The 13,543-nt window shown below is 48.4% G+C and overlaps 1 protein-coding gene across 1 annotated transcript in view; it reads right to left on the reverse strand.

Moving 5' to 3' along the window:
• LOC148051097 (olfactory receptor 14A16-like) overlaps window positions 1-13,057 on the reverse strand; it is a 37,964-nt gene extending 24,907 nt beyond the window's left edge. The window contains exon 1 of the mRNA XM_087738382.1: window positions 12,228-13,057. Within this exon, the coding sequence (XP_087594508.1) occupies window positions 12,228-13,057 (830 nt within the window). The remainder of the gene's footprint in view (window positions 1-12,227) is intronic.
• Window positions 13,058-13,543: the final 486 nt, after the last annotated feature.

Below are 13,543 nucleotides of genomic sequence, written 5' to 3' on the forward strand. Positions count from 1 at the left end.
TGCCTACCGAGCCGTATTAAACACTAGTCAGAACCCTCAAGGGGAAGAGAAGGTCTCTGGATCTGACAACAAAACGACTGGCGTTGCAGCTATGCCAGCCCCGGCAACAGACACTATGGCTACGCCAGCCCCTGTGACGAGCGCTGCCGATACGCCAGCCCCTGTACCAGGTGCTGTGGCTACACCAGAGAACCAACCCGTGCCAGTATCAGTTGCCCCTATACAGAAGAAAAAATACACAAGAAAATCAACTCGTTTAGTAAGGGCTGATGATGAACCAGGGCCATCACAAGAACAGGAGGAGGAAGAGGCAGAACCCACAAATGAGATGGTAACAACCCGATCTCTGTCCCTGAGTGAGCTGCGAGATATGCGAAAAGATTTTAGTCGTCATCCAGGCGAGCACATCATCACTTGGCTGCTCCGATGCTGGGATAACGGGGCTAGTAGCCTGGAATTAGAGAGTAAGGAAGCCAGGCAGCTGGGATCCATTTCTAGGGAAGGGGGCATTGACAAAGCGATTGGAAAAGGGGCAAAAGTCCTCAGCCTCTGGAGGCGACTTCTGGCAGCTGTGAAAGAAAGGTATCCTTTCAAGGAAGATTTTTTATGTCAGCCAGGCAAGTGGACCACCATGGAGAGATGTATCCAGTACCTGAGGGAATTAGCCGTGCTGGAGGTGATGCATAATGACTTGAACAATGAGCAGTTATCCAAAGATCCAGAAGAAGTCCAGTGCACACGACCCATGTGGCGGAAGTTCGTGCGAAGGGCACCGTCATCATATGCAAACTCTTTGGCAACAATGACCTGGAAAGATGAAGAGGGACCAACGGTGGATGAATTGGCTGGCCAACTCCGACAATGCGAAGAAAGTCTCTCTTCCTCCCTACGGGCCTGCGTCGCGGCTGTGGAGAAACTGCCTGATGTGCTAGCTGAGAAATTATCCCGGGAGTTCCAGCGATTCAAAGAGGACATGTCCTACTCCTCACCTGTACGGACCAGTATCTCAGCCATCAGGAGTAAGCATCCCTCTCTTCAAGAGAGAAGATATAGTGAATACACACCACGGGCCACCCTGTGGTTTTATCTGCGTGACCATGGAGAGGACATGAGGAAGTGGGATGGAAAATCTACCTCGACCCTAGAGGCACGAGTACGTGAGTTGCAAGGAAAAACAATTGCAAAAGGTGGTTCTTCCAGGAAAATTGCTGCTCCAGTTTCCAGTGAGCAGTTCCCTAGACAGGATAAAAGGGCTGATTTTGCTTCCGATCTCAATAAAGGGGGTTTTGATTCGCATTTACAAGAAGTGAGTAACGAATGCTATGACTGGGACTAGAGGGGCCCTGCCTCCAGCCAGGTGGAGGAAAGGGACAACCGGGTGTACTGGACTGTGTGGATTCGATGGCCTGGCACATCAGACCCACAGGAATATAAGGCTTTAGTAGACACTGGTGCACAGTGTACCCTAATGCCATCAAGCTATGAAGGGGCAGAACCCATCTGTATTTCTGGAGTGACAGGGGGATCCCAACAGCTGACTGTATTGGAGGCTGAAGTAAGCTTAACCGGGAAGGAGTGGCAGAAGCACCCCATTGTGACTGGCCCAGAGGCTCCATGCATCCTTGGCATAGATTACCTCAGGAGAGGGTATTTCAAGGACCCAAAAGGGTACCGGTGGGCTTTTGGTATAGCTGCCTTGGAGACGGAGGAAATTAAACAGCTGTCTACCCTGCCTGGTCTCTCGAAGGACCCCTCTGTTGTGGGGTTGCTGAGGGTCAAAGAACAACAGGTGCCAATCGCTACCACAACAGTGCACCGGCGGCAATATCGCACCAACAGAGACTCCCTGATTCCCATCCATAAGCTGATTCGTCAACTGGAGAGCCAAGGAGTGATCAGCAAGACTCGCTCACCCTTTAACAGTCCCATATGGCCAGTGCGAAAGTCTAATGGAGAGTGGAGACTAACAGTAGACTATCGGGGGCTGAATGAAGTCACGCCGCCACTGAGCGCTGCTGTGCCAGACATGCTAGAACTTCAATATGAACTGGAGTCAAAGGCAGCCAAGTGGTATGCCACAATCGACATCGCTAATGCGTTTTTCTCAATTCCTTTGGCGGCAGAGTGCAGGCCACAGTTTGCTTTCACTTGGAGGGGGGTCCAGTACACCTGGAATCGACTGCCCCAGGGGTGGAAACACAGCCTCACCATTTGCCATGGACTGATCCAGACTACATTGGAACAGGGTGGGGCTCCGGAACACCTGCAATACATTGATGACATCATCGTGTGGGACAACACAGCAGCAGAAGTTTTTGAGAAAGGGAAGCAAATAGTCCAAATCCTTCTGGAGGCTGGCTTTGCCAGAAAACAAAGTAAGGTCAAGGGACCTGCACAGGAGATCCAGTTTTTAGGAGTAAAACGGCAAGATGGACGTCGTCAGATCCCAATGGATGTGATCAACAAAATAACAGCCATGTCTCCACCAACCAGCAAAAAGGAAACACAGGCTTTCTTGGGCGTTGTGGGTTTTTGGAGAATGCATATTCCAAATTACAGTCTGATCGTAAGCCCTCTCTATCAAGTGACCCGGAAGAAGAATGATTTCAAATGGGGCCCTGAGCAACGACAGGCCTTTGAACAAATGAAACAGGAGATAGTCCATGCAGTAGCCCTTGGGCCAGTCCGGGCAGGACAAGATGTAAAAAATGTGCTCTACACTGCAGCCGGGGAGAATGGCCCTAGCTGGAGCCTCTGGCAGAAAGCACCAGGGGAGATTCGAGGTCGACCCCTAGGGTTTTGGAGTCGGGGATACAGAGGATCTGAGGCTAGCTATACTCCAACTGAAAAAGAGATATTAGCAGCATATGAAGGGGTTCGAGCCGCTTCGGAAGTGGTTGGTACTGAAGCACAGCTCCTCTTGGCACCCCGACTGCCGGTGTTGGGCTGGATGTTCAAAGGGAGGGTCCCCTGTACACATCATGCAACTGATGCTACATGGAGTAAGTGGGTCGCACTGATCACACAACGGGCTCGAATAGGAAACCCCAGTCGCCCAGGAATCTTGGAAGTGATCATGGACTGGCCAGAAAGCAAAGATTTCGGAATATCACCAGAGGAGGAGGTGACGTGTGCTGAGGAGGCCCCACCATATAGTAAACTATCAGAAAATGAGAAGCAATATGCCTTGTTCACTGATGGGTCCTGTCGTCTTGTGGGGAAACATCGGAGGTGGAAAGCTCCTGTATGGAGTCCTGTACGACAAGTTGCAGAAACTGCTGAAGGAGAAGGTGAATCGAGTCAGTTTGCAGAGGTGAAGGCCATCCAGCTGGCTTTAGATATGGCCGAACGAGAAAAGTGGCCAATGCTCTCTCTCTGTACCGACTCATGGATGGTGGCAAATGCCCTGTGGGGCTGGTTACAGCAATGGAAGCAGAGCAACTGGCAGTGCAGAGGCAAACCCATCTGGGCTGCCACATTGTGGCAAGATATTGCTGCCCGGATAGAGAACCTGGTTGTAAAAGTACGTCATGTAGATGCTCACGTACCCAAGAGTCGGGCCGCTGAAGAACATCAAAACAATCAGCAGGTGGATCAGGCTGCTAAGACTGAAGTGGCTCGGGTGGGTCTGGACTGGCAACATAAGGGTGAATTATTTCTAGCTCGGTGGGCCCATGACACCTCAGGCAACCAAGGAAGAGATGCAACATATAGATGGGCTCGTGATCGAGGGGTGGATCTGACCATGGATACTATTGCACAGCTTAGCCATGAATGCGAAACATGTGCTGCAATCAAGCGAGCCAAGCTTTCAAGCCTCTCTGGTATGGAGGACGATGGCTGAAATATAAATACGGGGAGGCCTGGCAGATTGATGATATCACACTTCCACAAACCCGCCAAGGCAAGCGCCATGTGCTTACAATGGTGGAAGCAACCACCGGATGGCTGGAAACATATCCCGTGACCCATGCCACCGCCCCGAACACTATCCTGGGTCTTGAAAAGCAAGTCCTATGGCGACATGGCACCCCAGAAAGAACTGAGTCAGATAAAAGAACTCATTTCCGATACAGCCTCATAGACCCCTGGGCCAAAGGCATGGCACTGAGTGGGTGTATCACATCCCCTATCATGCACCAGCCTCTGGGAAAATCGAATGATACAATGGACTGTTAAAGACTACACTAAAAGCAATGGGTGGTGGGACATTCAAACACTGGGATACACATTTAGCAAAGGCCACTTGGTTAGTCAACACTAGGGGATCTGCCAATCGAGTTGGCCCTGCCCAGTCAAGACTTTGACGTACTGCAGAGGGGGATAAAGTCCCTGTAGTGCACCTAAAAAATATGACGGGGAAGACAGTCTGGGTTACTCCTGCTTCAGGCAGAGGTAAACCCATTCGTGGGATTGCTTTTGCTCAAGGACCTGGATGCACTTGGTGGGTGATGCGGGAGGATGGGGAAGTCCGATGTGTACCTCAAAGAGATTTGATTTTGGGTGAAAATAGCCAATGAACTGAATTGTCTAATGTTAGTTGCTATATAATACTAGATGTCATCACTTCAATGATCACTATGTGCCATATCAACGGTATACAGTAAGAATCACCCAAATTAATGAAGAACAAACTTTGAGGAAACTGAACAAAGTGCAGTGGTGATGGAACCAGAACAGACTTCAGCATACAACAATCCAACACCACACACCATCTCTCCTGCCCTGAAAGACTGTTATGACAGATGAAGCCTAAAGTCATGAACTAAATGAACTCAACAAACATTTTAGAGGGATAGCCTATAGACTAGGGAAATTATATCTCTATGTGTGTGTGTATATATATATATATATAATATATCAAAAGACTGGAAAAGTGGTAGTGATTAATTGGAATGTATTTGAAAGACCTGGGCATGACGTATATGGTATGGAATAAGGGGTGGATACTGTCCTGGTTTCAGCTGGGACAGAGTTAATTTTCTTCTTAGTAGCTGGTATAGTGCTGCATTTTGGATTTAGGATGAGAATAATGTTGATAACACACTGATGTTTTAGTTGTTGCTAAGTAGTGCTTACACCAGTCAAGGACTTTTCAGCTTCCCATGCTCTGCGTGGCGTACAAGAAGCTGGGAGGGGGCACAGCCAGGGGGGCTGACCCAGATTGGCCACAGGGCTATTCCACACCGTATGACGTCATGCTCAGTATATAACTGGGGCGAGTTGGCCGGGGGGGAAAGGATTGCTGCTCGGGAACAGGCTGGGCATCAGTCAGGGGGTGGTGAGCAATTGTGTCGTGTATCACTTGCTTTGTACATTATTATTGTATTATATTATTATTATTATTATTACTACTACTACTACTATCATTCTATTTTATTTTACTTCAATTATTAAACTGTTCTTATCTCAACCCAGGAGCTGTCTGACTTTCACCCTTCCAATTCTCTCCCCCACCCCACTGGGGGGGAGTGAGGGAGCGGCTGTGTGGTTCACAGTTGCTGGCTGGGGTTAAACCACAACACAAGTACAGGGGGAAAGCTATGTATCTTCTCACACGATTAATACACATCCTGAAAATTCTGGCATTTTGGCATGAGAGTAATTACACTGACATTTTATTGAAACTATTGAACCATTTCAGCTGATTAAAAGATGCTCTTTTTTTTTTTTAATATTGAAAAATTTTCTTAGGTTTTCAGGCTGAGTTCCTCTGTCTGACCATAAGCACCCAGTGCCACCTCTAGAGGCCCCAGTGTATCTGAGGTGCTTGCCTGGGACTGGCAGTTATCAGAGACCAGAGCCCCTCGGGAGCTGCAGATGGAGCCTGGGCAGAGGATGCCAGGGCATCTACACTGGCACCAGGCATCTACACTGGCACCAGGCATCTGTGTCCCTGGAACTGCATCCTTCCCAGCACATGAAATCACCAAAGATGAGCAAATACAACTTTAATACAAACCAAACCAAATCCAGGAGGATAAGAACACAAAGAATCTGAGAGACTTAGCATTTTCTTCATTCTAGGTCATTTTCTTATTTTCTCTGTTGGTTTTATTTTTTGGTTTTGTGTCTGGGTTTTTGTTTTTTTTTTGTTTTTTGTTTTTTGGTTTTTTTACATTTTCTGATGCTAGTCAGGCCTACAGCATTCAGAGAGATCATTTTCTGTCTTGCAGAAAGCCCAGTGCCCCCCTCAAAAGAGTCCCTGCCCAGGACTGTGCATATCCCTCCTCACTCTTTGCACACAGCAAGTCACATTCGGGTGCCCAGCTTTCTCACCTGCTACAGGGGAGCAGAGTGACCAGTAGCATTGAAACACCTTGGGTTTGGATGACTACATTTGCACTCGTCTTACATATCTGTTGCAGTGGCTTCCTAAAGGAGTTCTTAGACAACAAATCACGTTTCCTTTTCATCCCCTACAAGGTATGTGATGCGTGACACTGGTTTAGGTGAAGAAATAGATGAGAGTGGTCTCACTCTGTATGAAACAATTCCGTGCAGATGTCTATGACCAATCAGGTTGTCTAGACTTCCCTCTGTAGTCAGTGGAGAGCAAGAAGTTATTTCAACTGATATGCCCAGAGGTGCTTTTCTGGTGGTTACCAGCTAATGCTCCAGAAGGGACCCCGGAGGTCCCGTGTCATGTTTCCAAGCTACCCCAGGGAATCTCAGGCAGAAACAGACTCTCTACGTGGCCAAATTACTCAAGACCCGAATGTGGATCTTGTCATGAGTTGAAACCTAGCTCAAAAATAAATCTAGGCAATAACTGAAGAAAAGTCATCTTTCTCTAAACTATAAATTTTTTTTTTTTTGCCAGGTCTAATGATTTTTTGGTATCAATTCCAATGATTTTCTTCTTTCATTTTACTGGCAGCACCAAGTGTGCACATCACAGGTGTTGCTCTCTCACTCTAGGAGCATATTTTTGTGTAGTCATTCATAAAACCACATTTCTCACCAACGCTGTTAGCGCAGAAACTTTGTTCTGAAGAGCCACTCAGTTTACGTAGGTCAGATCAATCCGCTCCTGAACCAGCTGGAATCTGCTTTTGGGCAATTCTGGGCAATGATTCTGCTCTTTCTCTTACTTCTCCACCAGCTCACGGTCATTGCAGCTGTGGCTATCCTCAGCACTGATATACCCATCCAGTTTTGCCTTTGTTATGAGTAACGGAGTGCAGCCCAAGTCAGCTCATTAATGTCTGTGACAACAGATTATCTTCAGCATCCTCTGGGATGCTCCTGGGCTGCTGGTGCCCAGCCCTACTGGCCATCCAGTGATTTGGGGCTTATTAAACTACACCATGAGAAGCAAGACTTGTGACCATGAGGCTTCCAGATGCCGGTGTACATATCAAAGGACAGGAGGGCAGCGGGTGTTGATAAGGATGTCTTGGATAGTACAGGTCCTGAGCATAACGCAAATAGTAGGAATAAGTGCTGGAGATTGTACTGAGGCTGGCTGGGATGGCATTAATTTCCTTCACAGCAGCCAGTGCAGTGCTGTGCGTTGGCCTTGTAACCAACCGACTGTTGATAACAATCCAGTATTTTGACTGTTGCTGAATATTGCTCACACACCAGCAAGGTTTTTTCCTTTACCTACTCTGTCCCCACAGCCAGTAGGCTGGGGATGAGCAAGAGGATGGGAGGGGACACAGCCAGGACAGCTGACCTGAACTGACCAAGGGGATATTTCATACCATATGATGTCATGTTCAGCAATAAAAAATGAGGAACCACAAGTTCTCCCACATTTGCTCTTCTGATTCTCTTTCTGCCATTCTGCTGGTGGAGTGTGAGCTTGCAATGGGTGGGTTCTTAGTTGCTGCCTGGGCTCAACCCACCACACCTGCGTACAGTCTAGCAGTGCTGGAGTCAAAATTCTCTTTTCCTTCATTGAGAACTTTCATACTGCCACTTGCTTGACAGACAGATAGAAAATGTTTTCTTCTTGTACGTTGGTCTAGATTGATGAGGGTTGGCCAGAGTGTTGGCTATATGTCTCAGACAATATTTACGCACCAGGAAAACTGGCCATTACTGTGCTAAGTCTGTGTTTTTGAGTATTTGTCTTAACCCTTCACCTTCGGGTGTCCTCAGGACCCATTCCAAACTGCATTGGCTGGCTTTTGGAAATCCCGGGCCAAGGGTCTGGGTCATGGGTTATTTTTTAGCTCCCAGATGGACTGCAGCAAATCAGCAATGTGGAATTCCCCTTTTAAGGTGCCCTACCCGTATAGCATAAAAAAACTGCACTGTTGGATGGAAGGCAGGCCTTACTCCTGCACACAGAATGCCCTCAACAAATAACTCGTTGTTCATTTAATATTTGGTTGGCTGACTTCAGGTATTGTCCCCAACACACCCTTGGCTGGACTCAAAGAGCATTTTGTCTGGGAAGCTATCCTAAGAAACAGCCTCATGCCAACTTCATTCTGTAAACTGAGGGACAAGCCCTGCAGTAAAAGTGGAAGGTTCATGGGTGAGGGTGGTAACTGAAATGACGAGCGATACATCTTTTGGCCTGGCTCTCTGGATGCTCAGAAGCAAAAGAACGCTGAAGAAAAGTAAATCTGGAATTGCTGCTTACAGAAAACACATTTAAAACTCCTTATTCGCCAGTTGGAGCAGCAAAATTCTTGTTAGTGTTTGCTTGTGTGAAGGCAGCATGGGAAGTGCACAGAATCAAATAGACGATGCAGCTTGAGCTAAAATATATGTTAAGGAGCAGAAGGGTGGTACAAAACTCCACCAGTGGGTGATTAAACAAGGGAAATGCCCTTGGAGGTTCCATTGTTTTAAGGTAGCAGATCCCACCTCTTCAGCCTGTGAAGCATACTTGAGTCACTGCAAACAGGAAAACTTAAAAGGCAGTAAAAAAGGAAGCTTGTGCTGTTGGAACCCGGTGGTGTACCTGATGTGATTGACAGGATCTCCTGAGGGAAACAGATGAGAAGGTGAAGAACGTGCAAAAAGACATTCAGAAATTGAAGGAAGAGGAATTGCCCAAATTAAGAGAACCGTCTTAATCAAAAGAGAGGAAGATCTTAGGGTCCACAGACATAGACTCTGGTTACAAATTAAATAGCTGGAGTTAGAATTTGAATGAGTACAAGATTTAGGAAGAGACCTAAAAGTTTTAGAAAATGAGCTAGAGAAAGCTGGAACAGCAGCTCTGTTTCTAGCAGAGCAACATATAGTCACTAACATAAGTCACAATCAACGCAATGCAATCGCTGCAGTCTGGGAACTCAAGAGTAAGTCTTGGACAAGATGCATAGGTTCTGCTGGGAAGGCCCAGGTTCCTGTGGGCTGGCACCATGGATCCTGGTACCCTTGCCAGCAGATTCTTGGGGATGACCCACAGTTGAAGTGGCCATTGGGAGCCTGAGAAACTTGGCCCTAGTATTAATAGACACATGAGCATCCCTGAATGCTCCTGGGTCATCAATGGTAAACTCCGGCTGAATAACTCAAGAGCAAGTCACTTCAAGTGGCTGTGACAGAGCCCATCATCTTGACCCAATCTGGGAAAACGTCACCTTCCAACGAGGGACATTAAAGGGAGTAACATGAAAAGACCCATCAGGTCAATCCGCATAGTAAGGCAAAGTAATATTGATTATGCTGTAGATGCAGAAGGCAATAAGCTTTGGATTGTGCCTCAGAACACTCAAGGAGATCTAATCAAGCTCATCCATGAGCTAAGGCAAATGCTCTGAGCAGAGTGAAGGACAGTGAGTGGTGGCCTAACATGAAGAAGGGTGTAGATTGCTGGTGTAGGAACCGTCTGTCTCGTGCCACGACCAATGCAGATTACACTGGAGTAAAAGTCCCAGTCCAGCAACAACATATTGAAGGCCCACAGGCACAAGTGCAGATTGACTTTGTGGGACCTCTGCCAGCGACAGCTTGAGCTTTGCCAGAGCCTTGCCTTCCTAAAAACAATGAAGTTACTCTATATATACATTTCTCCCTTGTAAACTGTCCTTGCTGTCACCTCCCGGCAGCTGCTTCATGGCCCCTGTCAGAGCCAGCCCTGTCCCTGCACTGACCCGGCCCTGCTGCCCCACCAATGCTGTATCGTCAAGGGAAGACCCATGGTGGAAGGAAATGCACAATCACTCATCCTGGAAGGGACCCTGGGAGGTCTGTCAGCCAAGCAAAACCATAGTCAGTGGAAAAAGGGAAACAAGGGTTGGGCTGTTTGTATGCTATACGATGTTAGTGTAAGATGTATACCTATATAGAAACGCAGACAGTACGGATCCCTCCAGGAAGCTGTCTTAGACACTCTGTCTATCCAGAACCTGGCCCTGGGATCCCCTCGTCCCCCTGTGCACAGACAAGGACACACACATGCAAAGAGGGCTCTCCAGCACAGAACCACAGAACTCTTGAGTCATCCAGCTTCCACCTTTTCTGTGTTTCCTCTTCATGCTTGGTTTCAGTGAGGAGCTCCTTTCTCATCCATGCCTTCCTCCTGCCACCTCTGCAGGACTTCCTGCCTGTCAGGGTGGACCATTTTGGAGCTGAAAGAAGAGACCCTTGACCATCAAACAGCTCCCTGCACCCCTCTTCTCTGCAGGGCTGTATCCCATGGGATTCTTCCAAGCAGGTCAGGCCAAAGCCTGCTCTCCTGAAGTCCTGCTCTTTGCCTTGTTCCCCTCTCTCAGGAGCCTCAACTCTACCTTCTCATCCCTGACCAGCTCTTCATTGTTTGCAAGTAGGAAGTCCTACAGGGTGCCTCACCTCACTGCCTCCTCAGTTACCCTTGTCAGGAAGATGATAGAATTGTAGAAGCATAGAAGCATTGAGGTTGGAAAAGACCTTTAAGATCATCAAGTCCAACCATAAACCTAACACTGCCAAGTCCACCACTAAACCATGTCCCTAAGCACCACATCTACCCGTCTTTTAAATACCTCCAGGATGGGGACTCAACCCCTTCCCTGGGCAGCCTGTTCCAATGCTTGATAACGCATTCAGTGAAGAAATTTTTCTTAATATCCAATCGAAAGCTCCCCTGGCCCAACTTGAGGCTGTTTCCTCTTGTCCTATCACTTGTTACTTGGGAAAAGAGACTGACCCCCACCTCGCTACAACCTCCTTTCAGGTAGTTGTAGAGAGTGAGAAGGTCTCCCCTCAGCCTCCTTTTCTCCATGCTAAACAACCCCAGCTCTCCCAGCCGCTCCTCATAAGACTTGTGCTCTAGACCCTTCACCAACTTCGTTGCCCTCCTCTGGACACGCTCCAGCACCTCGATGTCCTTCTTGTAGTGAGGGGCCCAAAACTGAACACAGTATTTGAGGTGCAGCCTCACCAGGGCCGAGTACAGGGGCACTGTCACCTCCCTGGTCCTGCTGGCCACACTATTCCAGATGCAAGGCAAGATGCTATTCTTGGCCACCAGAGCACACTGCCAGCTCATTCAGCTGGTTGTCGACGAGCATCCCCACGTTCTTTTCCACCAGGCAGCTTTCCAGTCACTCTTCCCTGAGGGCCTGTAGTGTTGTGTGGGGTTGACCCAAGTGCAGGACCCAGCACTTGGCCTTCTTGACCCTCATACAATTGGCCTCGGCCCATCAATCCAGCCTCTCCAGATCCCTCTGTAGAGCCTTCCTACCCTCCAGCAGATCAACACTCCTGTCCAACTTGGTGTTATCTGCAAATTTACTGAGGGTGCAGTGGATCCCCTCCTCCAAATCATTGATAAAGATATTAAACAGAACTGGCCCCAGTACTGAGCCCTGGGGAACACCACTTGTGACCGGCCGCCAAGTGAGCGGCACTGACTCAATGAACTCAGTTCATTTTTCTCAGTTCATTGAGTTCCTCAGTGAACTGGCTGCACACAGACACAGCATGCTTAACTTCCTTGCTAACAAAAAAATTTAAACATGATGTAATTCAGAACACCATAACCTACTCTCCTCAACCTTATGCTAAGTGCAAACTGCATCTGACGCAGTCCGCCTTTCTCAAGGACCATTCATACAAGAGCTCTTTGAGACGTAGAGATAAAAAAGAATAGACATAAACACAATTGAAGAGTTGGCTAAAGAGATATTGAGACATACTACTGGAAGATAGGAAAGGTTTTAACTCCCTGAACCTGGAAGCAGCAGCTACATAGTTTCTTCAGCTTCTTCAGTGGGTCTTTGAGCTCCTGGTTCCTCAGGCTGTAGATGACGGGGTTCACTGCTGCAGGCACCACAGAGTACAGCACTGCCACCACCACATCCAGGGATGGGGAGAGGATGGAGGGGGGCTTCAGGTAGGCAAAAAATGAGGTGCTGAGAAACAGGGAGACCACAGCCAGGTGAGGGAGGCACGTGGAAAAGGCTTTGTGCTGTCCCTGCTCAGAGGGGATCCTCAGCACAGCCCTGAAGATCTGCACATAGGACACCACAAGGAAAACAAAACACCCAAATCCAAAACAGGCAGTAAACACAAGAAGTCCAACCTCCCTGTGGTAGGAAAATGAGCAGGAGAGCTTGAGGATCTGGGGGATTTCACAGAAGAACTGGTCCAGGATATTGCCTTGGCAGAGGGGTAGGGAAAATGTATTAGCAGTGTGAAAGAGAGAGTTGAGAAACGCACTGCCCCAGGCAGCTGCTGCCATGTGGACACAAGCTCTGCTGCCCAGCAGGGTCCCGTAGTGCAGGGGTTTGCAGATGGCCACGTAGCGGTCATAGGCCATGACTGTGAGGAGATAAAACTCTGCTGTAGCACAGAAAAAGAAAAAAAAGACCTGTGCAGCACATCCCAAGTAGGAGATGGCCCTGGTGTCCCACAGGGCATTGGCCATGGCTTTGGGGAGAATGGTGGAGATGGAACCCAGGTCGAGGAGGGAGAGGTTGAGAAGGAAGAAGTACATGGGGGTGTGGAGGCGGTGGTCGCAGGCTACGGCGGTGATGATGAGGCCGTTGCCCAAGAGGGCAGCCAGGTAGATGGCCAGGAAGAGCCAGAAGGTCAGGAGCTGCAGCTCCCGCGTGTCTGCAAAAACCCGGAGGAGGAACTCGGTAATGAAACTGGCGTTGGACATCTGCTGCCTCTGGTCATGAGTGACTGTCCAAGGAGGAAAATGCAGTGAGAAGTTAGGGGAGACTTCTCTAAACAAAACAAAAGCCATTTCTCCTAGATGCTCCCCTTTCTACACCCACCCCGTTTTTACTTTTCTATGGGAACTTCCTTCAGCTCCATTTCTGAAACCCTGCTTGGTGCTGGCTGAATGTGCCATGAGAAATATGGGCTCTGCCTGCTGCCTGCCGCCTGCCGAGGAGTCAGCCCTACTCTGCAGGAGTGGGTTCATGGGAGAGGTGGGGGAAGGACCCAGTCCTGGTGTTTGACTTTGTCAGATGAAACTGCTCTTAACGCAGAAGGGCCTGTCAGCACCTGCACTCCCTGTGGGAAGGAAGCAGAATGGTAGAGGGCAATTTCAGAGTTTATTCTTAAAGTTTCCCTCCGTTTCCCCTGAGGAGTGTTCTTGGATGTCAGAAACCTCAGAATTTCTGCTGCCCTCAGGGAGAAC

This window comes from Nipponia nippon, unplaced genomic scaffold, assembly GCF_047370975.1.
Source record: "Nipponia nippon isolate SJK-2023a ecotype South Korea unplaced genomic scaffold, ASM4737097v1 scaffold_69, whole genome shotgun sequence".
In the NCBI taxonomy this organism is placed as follows: domain Eukaryota; kingdom Metazoa; phylum Chordata; class Aves; order Pelecaniformes; family Threskiornithidae; genus Nipponia; species Nipponia nippon.